The 14,275-nt window shown below is 32.9% G+C and overlaps 1 protein-coding gene across 2 annotated transcripts in view; it reads left to right on the top strand.

Moving 5' to 3' along the window:
- Positions 1-10,765, top strand: part of Stam (signal transducing adaptor molecule) — a 69,803-nt gene extending 59,038 nt beyond the window's left edge. Inside the window, exons 10-14 of one of the 2 annotated variants that reach the window (XM_046423048.2) lie at positions 174-261; positions 1,138-1,192; positions 1,766-1,919; positions 4,096-4,271; positions 9,457-10,765. In XM_046423048.2, the coding sequence (XP_046279004.1) occupies positions 174-261; positions 1,138-1,192; positions 1,766-1,919; positions 4,096-4,271; positions 9,457-9,679 (696 nt within the window). In that variant the 3' untranslated portion in view covers positions 9,680-10,765. Of the gene's footprint in view, positions 1-173; positions 262-1,137; positions 1,193-1,765; positions 1,920-4,095; positions 4,280-9,456 lie in introns of both variants that reach the window. The other variant, XM_046423050.2, reaches the window with a different exon arrangement.
- Positions 10,766-14,275: the final 3,510 nt, after the last annotated feature.

Genomic DNA, 14,275 nt, shown 5'->3' with positions numbered 1-14,275 from the left:
TGACTACACATGGTATTAAAGATAATACATGGGATAATAAAACATAAAAGCAAAATTGAAGTTTCTATAACTTAATGATGAAAGTTTTATGTCCCTTATCTAGTTAAATAAGTGAAAACATAATGTTTCATAAAGTTCAGTTGTTTTTTATATTAACTACTTAATTCTTGTAGGATAAAATGGACCAGTTGCTACAGATGTTGCAAAGTACTGACCCCAGTGATAATCAACCAGATCTACCAGAGCTACTTCATCTAGAAGGTAAACCTGTTTTCAGTTTACCTTGCAAAGAGAATAATTAGAGGTTCTATCTATTGTTCTGTTATAGACTTTTTTTTTTTTGGTATTGGGGATTGAATCCAGAGGCGCTCAACTACTGAGCCAGCCCTTTCTTATATTTTATTTAGAGACAGGGTATCACTGAGTTGCTTAGGGCCTTGCTAAGTTGCTGAGGCTATCCTTGAACTCACCATCCTCCTGCCTAAGCCTCCGGAGCTGCTGGGATTACAGGTGTACACCACCTTCCCTGGCACTGTTGTAGATGGTTTTTAAGAATGATTTTAAACAAAGCATTTCTCAGTCTTCCTTGACCCAGTCTTACTGTTTTTTTGGTGTGATACTAGGGATTGAACCTACGGGTGCTCTACCACTGAGCTACTGAGCTGCATCCCCAGCTCTATGTATGTATAAATTTTTATTTTGAGAAAATAAAAAAAGTCTTTCTAAGTTTTTGTAGCAGGCCTCAAACTTTCAATCCTCCTGTCTCAGGCTTCCTGGGTCACTGGGATTGCAGGCTTATGCCACTGTACCCAGCTTTACTCTGATTCTATAAAATGCAGTTTAAACCTTGGGTAGAGTTTGAATTCTCATACCTTTTTATCCAAATTAAACTTTTAATTCAATATTCTAGAATTTTATGAAATTAAAAAATTCTTAATTTTGAGATTAGTATTATAGATTAAGTTGTCACTGTCATATTCTGAGAAAATGAATTTTGGATTCTGTTGTCTAACATTAATTAATATAAAGTTTATTGCTCTAAATTAAATCTTTTATTATTAAAGTTTTGTAATTATGTATCAATGGTTCAGTTTCTTTTATTGCATTTTCTTATTTCTTCAAATCTTGTTATATTAGCAATGTGTCACCAGATGGGACCTCTCATTGATGAAAAGCTGGAAGATATTGACAGGTAAAAGAATATGGACTATATCTGTATTGTGTATATTTGTCCTTAAAACTGTCTCTATAAACTTCAGAGTGAGCTCTATTTGCTTTCACAGGAACCACTCCTTTTTCAGTTGTTTTCAACTAGATGTGGGGAATTGGACTCATTTGCCCTTTTTAAAAGTGAGGATTTAATTGAGTCTCCATATATATATATATATATATATATATATATATATATATATATATATATATATATATATATATATATTAACAAATAAGATTTAAGTAGCCTAGTGCAGTCATCTTTGCTAAAGTGGCATTACCAGAGCCCACAAATGATCCATTTATTAATAATTGGGGAAATCTTAAGTATTTCAGAGTACCGTCAATTGTAATAAACTGTGTTTCCCCTCAGCACAGTACCTAAATCTTAAACAGTTTTGGTTGCCTCAGCACTAAAATACAAGATAATTTTACCTAGGTTGAATCTTTAATAATGTGTACCAACATTAAATTTTGCTATTTTGATATGTCATAGTTTAGAATATTTTATCATTTAAGCAGTTATGTTTCAAATTATTGTGTAATGTTTCAGGAAACATTCAGAACTCTCAGAACTTAATGTTAAAGTGATGGAGGCACTTTCGCTGTATACTAAATTAATGAATGAAGATCCCATGTATTCCATGTATGCAAAATTACAGAATCAGCAGTATTATATGCAGTCATCTGGTGTTTCTGGTTCTCAGGTATGCTTTTAAAAGCTCAAGAATATTGTTTTAACTTCTCTAATGCATTTGAAATTGCTTATAAAGTATGAAATTTTCTAAAAGTAATGTTTAGAATGAGAATAAAGTTTAATACAATTTTTTACTCGGTGAATGCAATTTATAATATATTAAATATACCAGTAGTTGTATTGCTCTTATATAGCAATAGGCAGCAGAATCAGCCATCAATCTTTTTATTTTACTTTATTTTAAATAGTTATTTTGGTTCTACTCTAGACCATTGAATAACAATCTTTAAAGTTGAGGACCTAATATCTACATATTTTTAAACTTGGTTAAGAACTGTAGTTTTATCAAATCGACCCAAATTTTTAATTATTACTAAGTTCTTCTGAGTATCTAATGTTTTTATTTTACAATGACCTGATTATGCAAAGTGTTCTTATCACAAAAATAATAAAGAGAGTACCAGGGAACTTTTGGATTGTTGGATGTTCATAGCATAGATTATGGTAATGATTTCATAAGTATGTACTTATCGCCAAACTCCTCAAACTGGGTACACTACATAAGTACAGCCTTTTGTATGTGTTATCTTAATATTGTATTTTTTTTAAAAACCCACAAATTAAAATATACCATTTTCAGAGATGGGAAAATTCTCTTAAATATCTAATGACTTTTAGTAATACTTAAAAGGAAAACTTAAATGCAGTGGGAAAAATGGAATTGAAAAACTGTTAACCAACAAAATGTAATATTTTCCTATGTTTTTTTAAAGCTGCTTCAATAGGGAATTTCCCCCTTTTTTTTTACATAAAATGCATATATTGCAATGTAGACCCCTTTTTTCTCTTTTCATCTGAAGCAACTGTTTAAGAGCCCTTTTTCCATAAATTCAGCAATTTCCAGGTATAAGGAATAATCAGCCAGATTCTCTTTTGTTTACAAAGATTTATCACAAACTTTGTTCAGAATTTTTTTTTTTTTTTTTTTTAAATGGGCCATTTTCCCTGAGATGAGGGTCTAGCACTACCTGGAACTAACAGCCAAGCCCTAGGAAAATAAGGCTAGATGATATCTTCTCAAGGGAATTCAGTTTGAGTCAGGCAAAAAAAAAAAAAAGCAAACATTCATAAAAAGAAAAAAGTAAAATAGTTATATGAGCTGGTAGAGCTATGTTTATAATGAAGACCTTTTGGATTCTGATATGGTATGTGTTGTGGTTTAACAGAAGTCCATGATGATTATTGTCCTTGCCTCTTGGTGGTTGTCATATTGATTTAACACATAGTAACAATATTCTTAATACATTTATTTATTTTTATGTGGTGCTGAGGATGGAACCCAGTGCCTCACCTGTGCTAGGTGAGCACTCCACCACTGAGCCACAACCCCAGCCCACAGAAGTTGTCTTTTAAAAGCGAATACTATAGAAAATTAATAATACCATGTTTAAGACTTTTGATATTTAAAAACTTCAATCTCTTTAGACTAAAAACAGTACAATTTTTTAGATATAGGAGTAAGCAAATGAATCCAGCCTGCCTCCTGTTTTTGTTGTTGTTTGTTGGTTTGTTGTTTTTTAGATAACTTTTATTGGAACATAGCTATTCTCGTTGTCTATTGCTACATCCTATATCTGTAGATTGTAGTTGTTGTGACAGAGGCTGTATGACCTACAATCCTAAAATATTTGCTACTTGGCCCTTTATAAGAAAACATGCTGACCCCTGCTTTAGAAAGTTAACTTGCTCACCTTTGCTTTATTAAGTTGCTCTAGGTTCAATAAATTGCAGTTTAGGAAATTTATATTATAAATAGAGTTTATGGCATTGTAGTCTCCTAAAATGTGCCTCCTAAATGTCATTTTGGATTCCATATTATCATACAAAATATTAAGTATATTTAATAGAAACATTATTTTAGTATAAAGTTTCAAGGTAATTTCCTTTAATGCTTCTGTATTGCAATAAATAATAGTTCAGGTAATGTTTAAAAACAAAAATCCTCAGCTGTCCACATCACTAAAAAGTGTTTTTTATAAAATGCTTGTTGACAGAAGTAAGTTTTTAAAAAATGATTCCAGAGAAATAATATGTGTTCTTTTTGTAGCTGAGTTCCTCTTCAGAAAATATTTGGAATGTGTGTGAAGGTTTTACGATCAAGTATGTTTTCTCAATAACCATCCTAGGTATATCCAGGGCCTCATCAAAGTGGTGCTTACCTGGTTGCAGGGAATGCCCAGATGAGTCATCTCCAGAGCTACAGTCTTCCTCCAGAGCAACTGTCTTCTCTCAGCCAAGGAGCAGTCCCACCATCTGCAAACCCGGCCCTTTCTAGTCAGCACACTCAGGCTTCTTACTCAAAGTAATTTGGTATATTGACTATTACTTGTGATTTTGCTGTTAAAATTCTTTAATTGCCTCCAGTCATCAGTACGCATAGATCTGAATAAGAAATCTCAGGTAGAGGTCATCAGTGTTGCCAGACAGCCCCATTTGTGGTGTTGAGTGGATTTTATAGGAACCCCTTTGATAGTACAGTATCAGCTACAAGCCAGTCCATTGACTGAATAACTCACTCAACTTCTGTATTTGGGGGGTAGTTTTGTATTTTTTGTATTCCTATAAGTGGGATATTTTTGTGATTTTGAGTCTATGATGATATTTGATAATTTATTTAAAGAAACTAATTTGTAACTATAATTTATCATTTTCCCACAAATTTTATGTAAAATCTAAATTCTGTTATTGTTTTGGAATATACACCCTGGGCTATCTCTTTAAGTAAGAAAATATTTCCTTATTTTTCCTTATGTTTCAAATACGAGGGAATTTGATTTTCATTAAAGGGGGTACAACATTTGAAAAGAAAAGATGAAAAAAAAAATGATTTGCCTCTGTGGTTCTTGAGGCAGATAGCTAACTGATTATGCGATGACAGAGGCCCAGTTCTTTTGGCATTTACTTGTATTCTCTGTCATGTAGTTAAATCATTATGAATTTTTTAAATATTTTATGTGTGTGCTTGCTTTATTGGGAATCTAAGCAGAAGTCTTCCCCTTGAAACAAATAAACTTTAAGATAGTTTACTAGCATGTATTCTACAAGTCATGATATCCTGATTTGTGTAACAGACATTTCTAGGTGACCCACGCATAATTTCTAGAAACCTTTCCATCAGTGTCTATAGATATGTAATACCCTCATTATTGAATATTCATCCTCAAAGAGTCACATGTTGGAGAAGCTTGGGAATTTTAAGGAATTATCCTACTGTCACATCTAGTATTCCAGAGTCACTTAAGGTCATGGGGAGGCTTAACATGGGATGTTTAGTATCTGCCAGGCACTCTGTTTTATGTTTTACATATATTGATTCATTTGCTTCTTGTAATAATGTAGGGGGAAGCTATACTAGTATTTCCCATTTATTAAATGGGAAACTGAGACGGAGAGATGGGTCTAAGGTCCTACTTAACTTCAATTCAAAGCAAGGCCTTCTGGCTCCAGAGCTTAACACACGTGGCCTCTATACTGTGATAGTGCAATATTGTGGTTCCTATTGGTATAAAAAATTTGACTTACTGTAATATAAGTATATATCACAGTGTAATGGACTGATAATAAGTGATGCATATAGCAAACTGGCACATACTAAACATTCCATTAATATTAGCTTTTACTGTATTCATTCTAACTATATACTTCCTTATTTTCAATTTAAATTTTCCCTGTCTACCCAGTAGCCTGGGACAGAACTCTGCATTTCACCCAGTATTTCTTTTATGTCTGCTCAGCACTTTTCCCTATCATAATACCCAACATAAAATTATTTGCTAATTTCCTAAGTAACTCTTCCCTATTAATATCATCATATCTTGCAATTAAACACTGTAGAATTTCTTGCCTAATCTACATGGTTCTTTGGCTTCTAATCTTGCTTCTGTAAATTTATCTATCCTATTTCCATTTAAAAGTTCTTTATGAGCTTTCTCAGTATTAAGAGTTAAGCTGCTTAGCGTGCTCCTAGGACTACATGTTCTTCAATCCTTGTCAGTATCTCCAGGTGTACCTTCAATCAGTTAGTAACAGGGTAATTCCCAGCACACATCAGGCCTTTCACACTTTCCATCTTTGCTATACCATGCATACCATGCCATTCCATTCCAGCATTATCTTTACTCTTGTTAGAACATCTTTCTTACTTTTTTCTCCCCCTTCTGATCTAGAATAACACAACTTGAGTTATTTTCTTGGAAAACTTATTCACCCCTTTAAACAACTAAAGAACTGTGTATATATCTTTATTTATAACTTATGTTGTAATAGACTACATATTTTTATATGTTTACTTCTGCTAAATAGGAAGCGTTTTGAAATTAAGAAACTCTAATGTTTGTATGTCAGATGTCTGCCATACATACACTGATTTGTCCCTGAACCTCATTTTAGTAGAAGCAAATTAAAAAAATAAACAAGCTTTGCTGCCTTATAAAGTCATTTACTATCACTTTAAAATACTACCATCTCTACAAGTAACTTTTGAGAACTGAATCAGAGCTACCTTCTCCAATGAATAATAAGATAGCCCAAGAATGACAGAAGTCTGAAAAACTGAACTCTGAAACCAAAATTATCTGTGGAAGAATTTTAAAAAAGTATTTTTAGATGTGTACTGAAGATCAGGGAAAACAAAGAAACAAACCCTGCCTGTCAAAAACAACAAAAATTCTCATTGGCCTTAATTTGCAACTAGAAAACTCAAGTCAAATATGCAGCACACTTCAAGCAAGTAGACTTCTAACCTTGACTCTCACTTATTCCAATTTTGTTATATTACATTTGCTCTGCTATCAGTTTTCTTATTTCTATACTGAAACACTAGGCAAACACATTTTTGTGTGTACACTTATGTATATATGTATATATGTATGTATATGTATATATATGGTACATTTATACATAGATTCTTAAATTGCCTCAAAGTTTTATGAAACCCTTGTAAGGAATAAAGAAATACACCTCACTGGCTTAATATAGCACCTGAAATTGTCATCATTAACACTTAAACATTTATTTTTCAAATATTTAGCAGGTTCTTATACAGTATAAAACTGTGTCCTGTGCAGTGTGACTGTAAAAGATGAAAGAGACTCAGTTCCAGTTCTTAAGATATTATAGTTTAGTAGGGATACATACAAGTAAAAAGGAAACTATCAGAGAATATACAATGATAGTTATACATTCAGGGTCCTCTGATGGTACACAGGAGGAACCATGCCAGAAAAGTGGGAAATCAAGGAATGTATCCTAGTGAAAATGAAGGTAAGCTAAGAATTAACTAGAGAATAAACAAATGAGCCCAGCCAAGAAGGCAGCTAAATGTTTCAATGACATGTTCTACAAAAAACACCCGTTGAACATGTACTCCTTCAGAGATGGCATTAATAGCTATACTAAAAATTGATAGGGTCAGACTCTGTATTAACAGTTTCACATATGGGGTATAGTCATATCTGAATAGGTAATGGTATAGTTGATAAATGTGGTGGGGTGGTATATAGGTGGTCTCTCTTATTCTGTATTTTTAGGAAAATAGAGAAAATAGAGAAATGAAACAATCAGTCTTTCATTATCAGTAGTCCATTGGAATTATTCTTGTCAGGAACACCGATGATTTCCATATCACCAGATCATGGGGTCAATTTTGTTTTTGTACCTAATTTTACAGTTTATTATTTCTTTTTTTTGAAATACTATTATAGTTGGTCATGACCATTATGACCATTATTTTTCTTTTATTCACTGCTACTACTGCTCAGTTTCCTTGGCCTTGCTCCTGTTTATCTTATCTTTCAGATGTGTAGGGCTGACCAGATGGACTGCTTTTTTCTCTGCCGCACTGTATAGGTTAGCTCATTCAGCTCTGTGACTCTAAGCACCATGTATATGCTTGATGACACTCAAATGTTTTTTCTACTCTTAACCTCTCCACTGGACTCTAGACTTGAATATCTGACTGCTTAACGTATCATGTTTTCTTGTATATTTTCTAGACCTCTCACTTCAAAACCATTCTTGGTTCTTCTCCTCTTCAGTGAATGGCCATTCTGCCAGTTATTTTTACTAAGTATAAAATCTCAGGCATTCCCAGTTACTTTGTTCATTATTATATTTTGATGGCATGATCTTCAAAATATGTGAATGCCCTTTTCTTCCATCTCCACCCTGGCTTTGACTGCCTGTCAGCTCTCACCTGGAAAAGATCTAATAGCCTCCATTGTTCTTGCTTCTGTCCTAGTTTCAGGGTGAATCTAAGTGATATTACATCACCCTTCTGCTCAAAACCAACCAATGTCTCTCCATCTCATGTTATAAGCCAGAATCTTCGTGGCCTTCAAGGTACTATATATGCTATAGCCCCTCAATTCTGCTATCATATATCACTCTTACCTGTGCTCACTTGGCCATAGGCCTCGTGACCTCCTTGCTGTTCCTTGAACATGTGTGGTGTTTTCTCTCCTCAAAGGCTTCTTTCCTCTATGCCTGAAACAAATTTTTCCTTGATAATTGATATGGCTCCTTCCCTTCCTTTATTTTAGGTCTTTGTTTAAATACTTCTGTTTTAGTCAGCTTTGTGTCATTGTGACCAAAAGATCTGACAATAACAACACAGAGAAGGAAAAGTTTATTTTGGATCATGATTTCAGAGGTCTCAGTCCATAGATAGCTAACTCTATAGTTCTTGGTCCCAGGTGAGGCCGAACATCATGACAGAAGGGCATGGCAACAAGGAAGCAGAGAGGGAACCCTGCTCACCAGGGACAAAACATAAGCTCCAAAGGCAGGCCCCAGTGACCTACCTCCTGCAGTCACACCACACTTGCCTATAGTTACCACCCAGTTAACCCATATCAGTGGACTAATCCACTGACCAGATCACAACTCTCATAATCTAATCGTTTACCTCAAGACATTCTTGCATTGTCTCAAACAGGAAAGGCACCACATATCCAAACCATAACAATTGCTCTATCTGAAAGGCCTTCCTCTACCACCATACAGAAACTAGAATCACTTGCTTCAGGACTTTTAGTCCTACTAACAGACTCTCTTCCTTCTCACAGCTCTTATAACCCATTGGCTTCTCCTGCTAGAGTGGAAGCTCCATGATGGTAGTGATTTATTTTTATTCTGCAGTATCCCAGTGTCTCAAATAATAATGTCTGACATCTGTGTCAAATGTTTAAACAGTTATCAAAAGAATTTAAATGGGGGCTGGGGTTGTGGCTCAGCGGTAGAGTGCTTACCTAGCACGTACGAGGTCCTAGATTCGATCCTGAGCAGCACATATAAATAACTAAATAAATAAACAGACGAATGAATGAATGAATGAATAAATAAATAAATAAAGGCATTGTGTCCAAGTGCAACTAAAAAAGAAGAAGAATTTAGATGAATGAGTGTTTAACAGATAACAGGCTTTACTGTTATCTCTTAATGGCTGTATTTTGGTAGTTAGCTAATTGGATGTTTTTCTCCCTCCACAGTGCAATGGTTCAAGGAAATACATATCCCAACCAGGCTTCAATATATAGTCCTCCTCCCACTGCTACTGCTGCAACTGCTGATGTCACTATATACCAGAATGCAGGAACTAATATGTCCCAGATGCCAAACTATAATTTAACATCGTCAACCCTGACTCAACCGGGAGGCAACCAACAGCCTCCTCAGCCACAGCAACCATATTCTCAGAAGGCTCTGCTATAGGACCCAGTGTTCCTCTTTGTGGCAGATATCTGCTAAATGCCACTGACAATGTTATGAGATTCGTTAATTCTTAAGATTTGTTTATCTTCAGCTTATAGGAATCTATCTTGGTCAACAAGTTCAAATATTCAAGAAGGTAGAACTCTCTTCAATTTGCACTGACTTTTTAGAGGGTCACCCTCCGCCAGAGGAATGAAACTACTTAACAATATTTGATTCCTTTCATAATATGAAGAATTGATACAAGATTATATGTCTTGTAAAATTACCTGGTCTGCAAAATGTCAAACTTAACAAAAACTGTCGTGGCAAAAATGTTATGTATATATATTGATATGTAACTCTATTAGTGGCCATTTGAATCACAATGGTGATCATGTGAATATATTTAACACTGTGTTAAATTAATTTACATTGCTATTTTATTTTAATCATGAACAACTACCTTGTTTCCTAATGTTTTGTGTAAATTTAAGATATTTACACTGTCCTTTTAAACTGCAAGAGAACAAAGTTGTAGCATATTTACGTGAAGGCATTGTTGTCTGTGTTTCAGTTTCACATTAAACTGAACCTTCCTTTTCCTAATTGTGATCTAAACTTGTGTAAATTATGTCTTTCTGTAGCCTCTGCATACTACTGGCTGTCATCACACCAGCGTACAGTAGCTAAATTTTTGGTGCAGTTATAGCAAATGATGATGTTCCCTTTTAGACTTTTACTTTTTGGCATGATATTTCAGATATGTGGGACCCTGAGACAAAATTAAGTAGGATTACATTCTTTACATCTTATTTTTAAAGAAATAATGTTGTTTTACTTTTCCTAGTTGAAGATAGTAATTAGGTTTTTAAGCTGTATACTGTGTTTATTGGTGGCAGTGACACCAAAGATAGAGGCAATGAATAGAAATTTTTTAACTGGAAAGAAAACACTACATTTTCAAAGTTTCTTGTAATTGTTTAGGATACAAACAAAGTTTGATTCACATGTCTTACCCCACTGCTAGACTTTTAAATATGTCTTTAACATATTGTATCCTTGAATTCATCATTAAAATGGATATAAGTAGCTGTTTCAAAGTAATTTTATATTCCTGGCTTTGCTTCACAGTTTATGTATTTATTATTACCTTTCAAACTGGAGTTTTTAGTTTTCTTCTGTCTTTTAAAGTTCTAATGAGTGATTTTGGCTTTGTATTTGGGAGTATTTTTGAATATATTCATACGAGGAATGTTTCCACTGACATTTTAATCTTAAATATTTAAAACTTCACTGGTTTTACAATACTATAATTTAACAATATTATTTAAATACCTGTTGAGTTGAGTACATTTAATGAATTAATAGGTTTCATACTATAAGTGCAAATTGGATTTGTACTAAACTATTGCAGTCAGGTAACTTGTTTGATTGCTTGTTGACAAATGACTGCATCATTGGCAGATAATCTTAATGATGATTAATTATACAGGTTCCTATTTAAAGCATCATATTCAACTTAAATGTTTGACTCTGGTAGTGTGTTTGAGTTTAGAGTGTGTTGCTCTCAAATAATAATTTTCAATTTTCAATTCCGACTTCACACCTTAACTAGTTTTTATAAGTTGCTTTTGATAAACTTTGTTAAACAGATGATAATCTTTTTCATTTCAATTTGAATATTATGTTTTCTGATAAACTTTTTCCCACGTCATTGTATTTTTCTTTCTTTTGATGAATTCCTGTTTAAAACTGTATTCTTTTCCCATTTTAATTTTGATATCTTTTATGTTACAAAATCAGTTAAGTATTCTCTATCCTTTTTTTGTCCTATAAAAGTCAAAGAATGATGAAATGAAAAAATACCGTATTTCAATGTATATATATTATTTTTTACCTATTGGTTATCAGGCTTAGGGAGACTTAAATGATGAGGGCTTAAAACATACTATATTTGTTTGTGCCTTTCATTTATTAAGAATTAAAATATCAGGTAAAAACAATTTCAATGAAAATGAAACGCTAGCTTTTCCATCTTTGAAATGACATGACAGAGGTGGAAATAGGAAGGGACCAGCTAGAATCACAAATGATTTTGTTTTGAGACCTTTGTGTTTTGCAAAATTTCTAGAAATCTTTATTACTAGCAGTTTTTATTTTAAAGGGGTAGAATTATCTATAAAATGAACTAATTTTAATGTAAACTTCTGTGAAGCAAATTTTATTTTTCAGTTTATCTCTTTTATAAAGTTTGAGATTTGTTTCCACCAAAGTAACAACTAAGTGGAAAAATCCAATTCAGTTACTATGTAGCATTAATAGCCAACAGACCCTATGGCTAATTGGATATGATAATATATCAGTACCTTAAACCTACTAAGAGTTATTTGGTAATACATCCTTAATATGATGCAGTCTTTTCCAACTTTGTGGTCTTCCTTCACTATGCTCTCTCGCTTCTCAGTGAGGGACCATCTTATGTGCCTAGAGATGCACTTCATCTTAAATGCTTCTGGAACTTCTTTTCTATACCTCTTAGTTTTTGTATTTAAAATTGTTAATAGACCATTAACTACCATTCATTTCTGGTAGATATGACTTTTATATGTGACAGTCTAATTGAGCTTGAAAGTATCTTTTGTTCAAGGCTTCGTTTGTATAAGACAAATCATTGCCCTATCTGCTAAATTATGCAACTATAAAAAGTATAGAAATTATTTTCCAAAATGAGGTTTATTGGTATAATTGGTCAAATTTTTATCTAATATACATTAAAATCACTATTTTCTTCTTCTCCTCTATTTCCTTGTTTTGCTTACCAGTTATACTAATAACCGTAAGTTCTTGTTGTATCATTTTAAATATTAATACCAAAACTGTAGTTTAAAATTTTCACTCTAGTGTCCTTTCCCAATTTTTTTTTTGGTTTGCTTTTTGGTTTCAGGTTTTTATTTATTTGTTGTTGTTGACTAACTGTTTATATCCCTTAGATCTTACATTCAATTATCTTTTATTTTAGAAGAGGAGTAGGAATTACTGTATTGGTCCTTTGAAATATCTAATAGTATGAAGGGTGCTTTTCCCAACAATTTTTTTGTATTGAGAATTTTTAGACCTACCAATAGATTTGAGAGAATTATACCTTGAACAATTAAACATTCTTCATCTAGATTTTGTAATCATTAGCAACTTGTTTCCTTATATATATTTATACATGTATAAATGTATATGTATAAATATACATATTTACACATTTATATATGTATATGTAGATGGATGTGTCACTCCCACATACTTTATTATGCCTCTCGTAAGGATAAGGACAGACTCCTATATAACCTAAACCTAATATCACATCTAAGAAACCTAACAATTCTGTAATATTACCAAATGTCCCAACTGTATAAGTGAGTGTGTATGACTTATATACAGGAACGTATACCATTATTTTTTGTTCTTTTTTTTTTTAAGAGAGAGAATATCTTTTGTAGATGGACATAACATAATGCCTTTATTTTTATGTGGTGCTGAGAATCGAACCCGGGTCCCGCCCTTGCTAGCGAGCGCTCTACCGCTGAGCCACAATCCCAGCCCCTTTTTTATTCTTTATATGGTGTTATTTAACTTGATGCTGTATTTTCATTGTAGTGACTATTATATATTCCTAAGAGTTAACAATCAGAACCATTTGATTTATGGTTCAAAAGAATGAAACAAATATTTTCATGATTATATCAGAAGCTGTTCTCATAAATGAACATTGTTAACCTTAAATTATTTGTATATGCTGTATAATAGACTCTAACCTTAGGCCATTGACATTACTGTAGCTCATTATAGTTGTTTTTCTGTTCTTTATTTTCAGTTGTGTTCAGAGTAACTGAAGAAAGTTTGTTTTTCCCCCCTCTCCAAAACAGCTCCTCCCTTTCATTCAAGCCTAAATCATTTTTTTTTCTCAGCTCATTCACCCACTGGACTTACTCTAGCTGAATTTTGTGTAATTTTAGAAGTACAGTCAGCAACTATAGGGCTATATTTTTGGATACATAAGTTTTGGAATGTTAATCTTAAAACTTATCTATAATTATACCTTCTGTTAAGAAGGGAGGGAAAGTTTTTTCTTTTTAAAAGTTCTAATTGTGACTTAATTTTCTGCAAGTTGGTTACCAAATTGAAAGCAAGCTGAGTAAAATGTATAAACCACAGTCCAGGTAGAAATACATACGAGTCAATAATGTGTAGGACCTTAAATTATTTCAGTTGGTTAATGGCTTTATAAAAAGATATATAATAAATACTTGCAATCTATTGTTTCTGTGGCAGGATATGTAAGGTTTTTTAGCTTCAAGACGATTATATTTCTTGCTACTCTAAAGAGAGACAGTAGAGAAGGTGTTTTTTTTTTATAATTTTGCATATAGTATTATCTGTTAGGTAGGTAACATATCAAATAGGAAATTTGGTAAAATGTACATAGGATATGGTTTTCTCTAAACCGAAGAACTTAAAGTTTCAGTATAAGTACTTTTGATATTCTGTAATTTTAAAAGGAACGATCAACACCAAAGAAGTTAGTGAAAGTGACTGAAGAAGTTGTAATCAAGAATATAAAAT

Source organism: Marmota monax, unplaced genomic scaffold (assembly GCF_021218885.2).
Source record: "Marmota monax isolate L192 unplaced genomic scaffold, Marmota_monax_Labrador192_F-V1.1 WCK01_AAM20220418_F8-fsc00098, whole genome shotgun sequence".
Classification (NCBI taxonomy): Eukaryota; Metazoa; Chordata; class Mammalia; order Rodentia; family Sciuridae; genus Marmota; species Marmota monax.
Note: the sequence above shows the minus strand (reverse complement) of the source record. Positions and strands in the feature narration are given on the sequence as shown.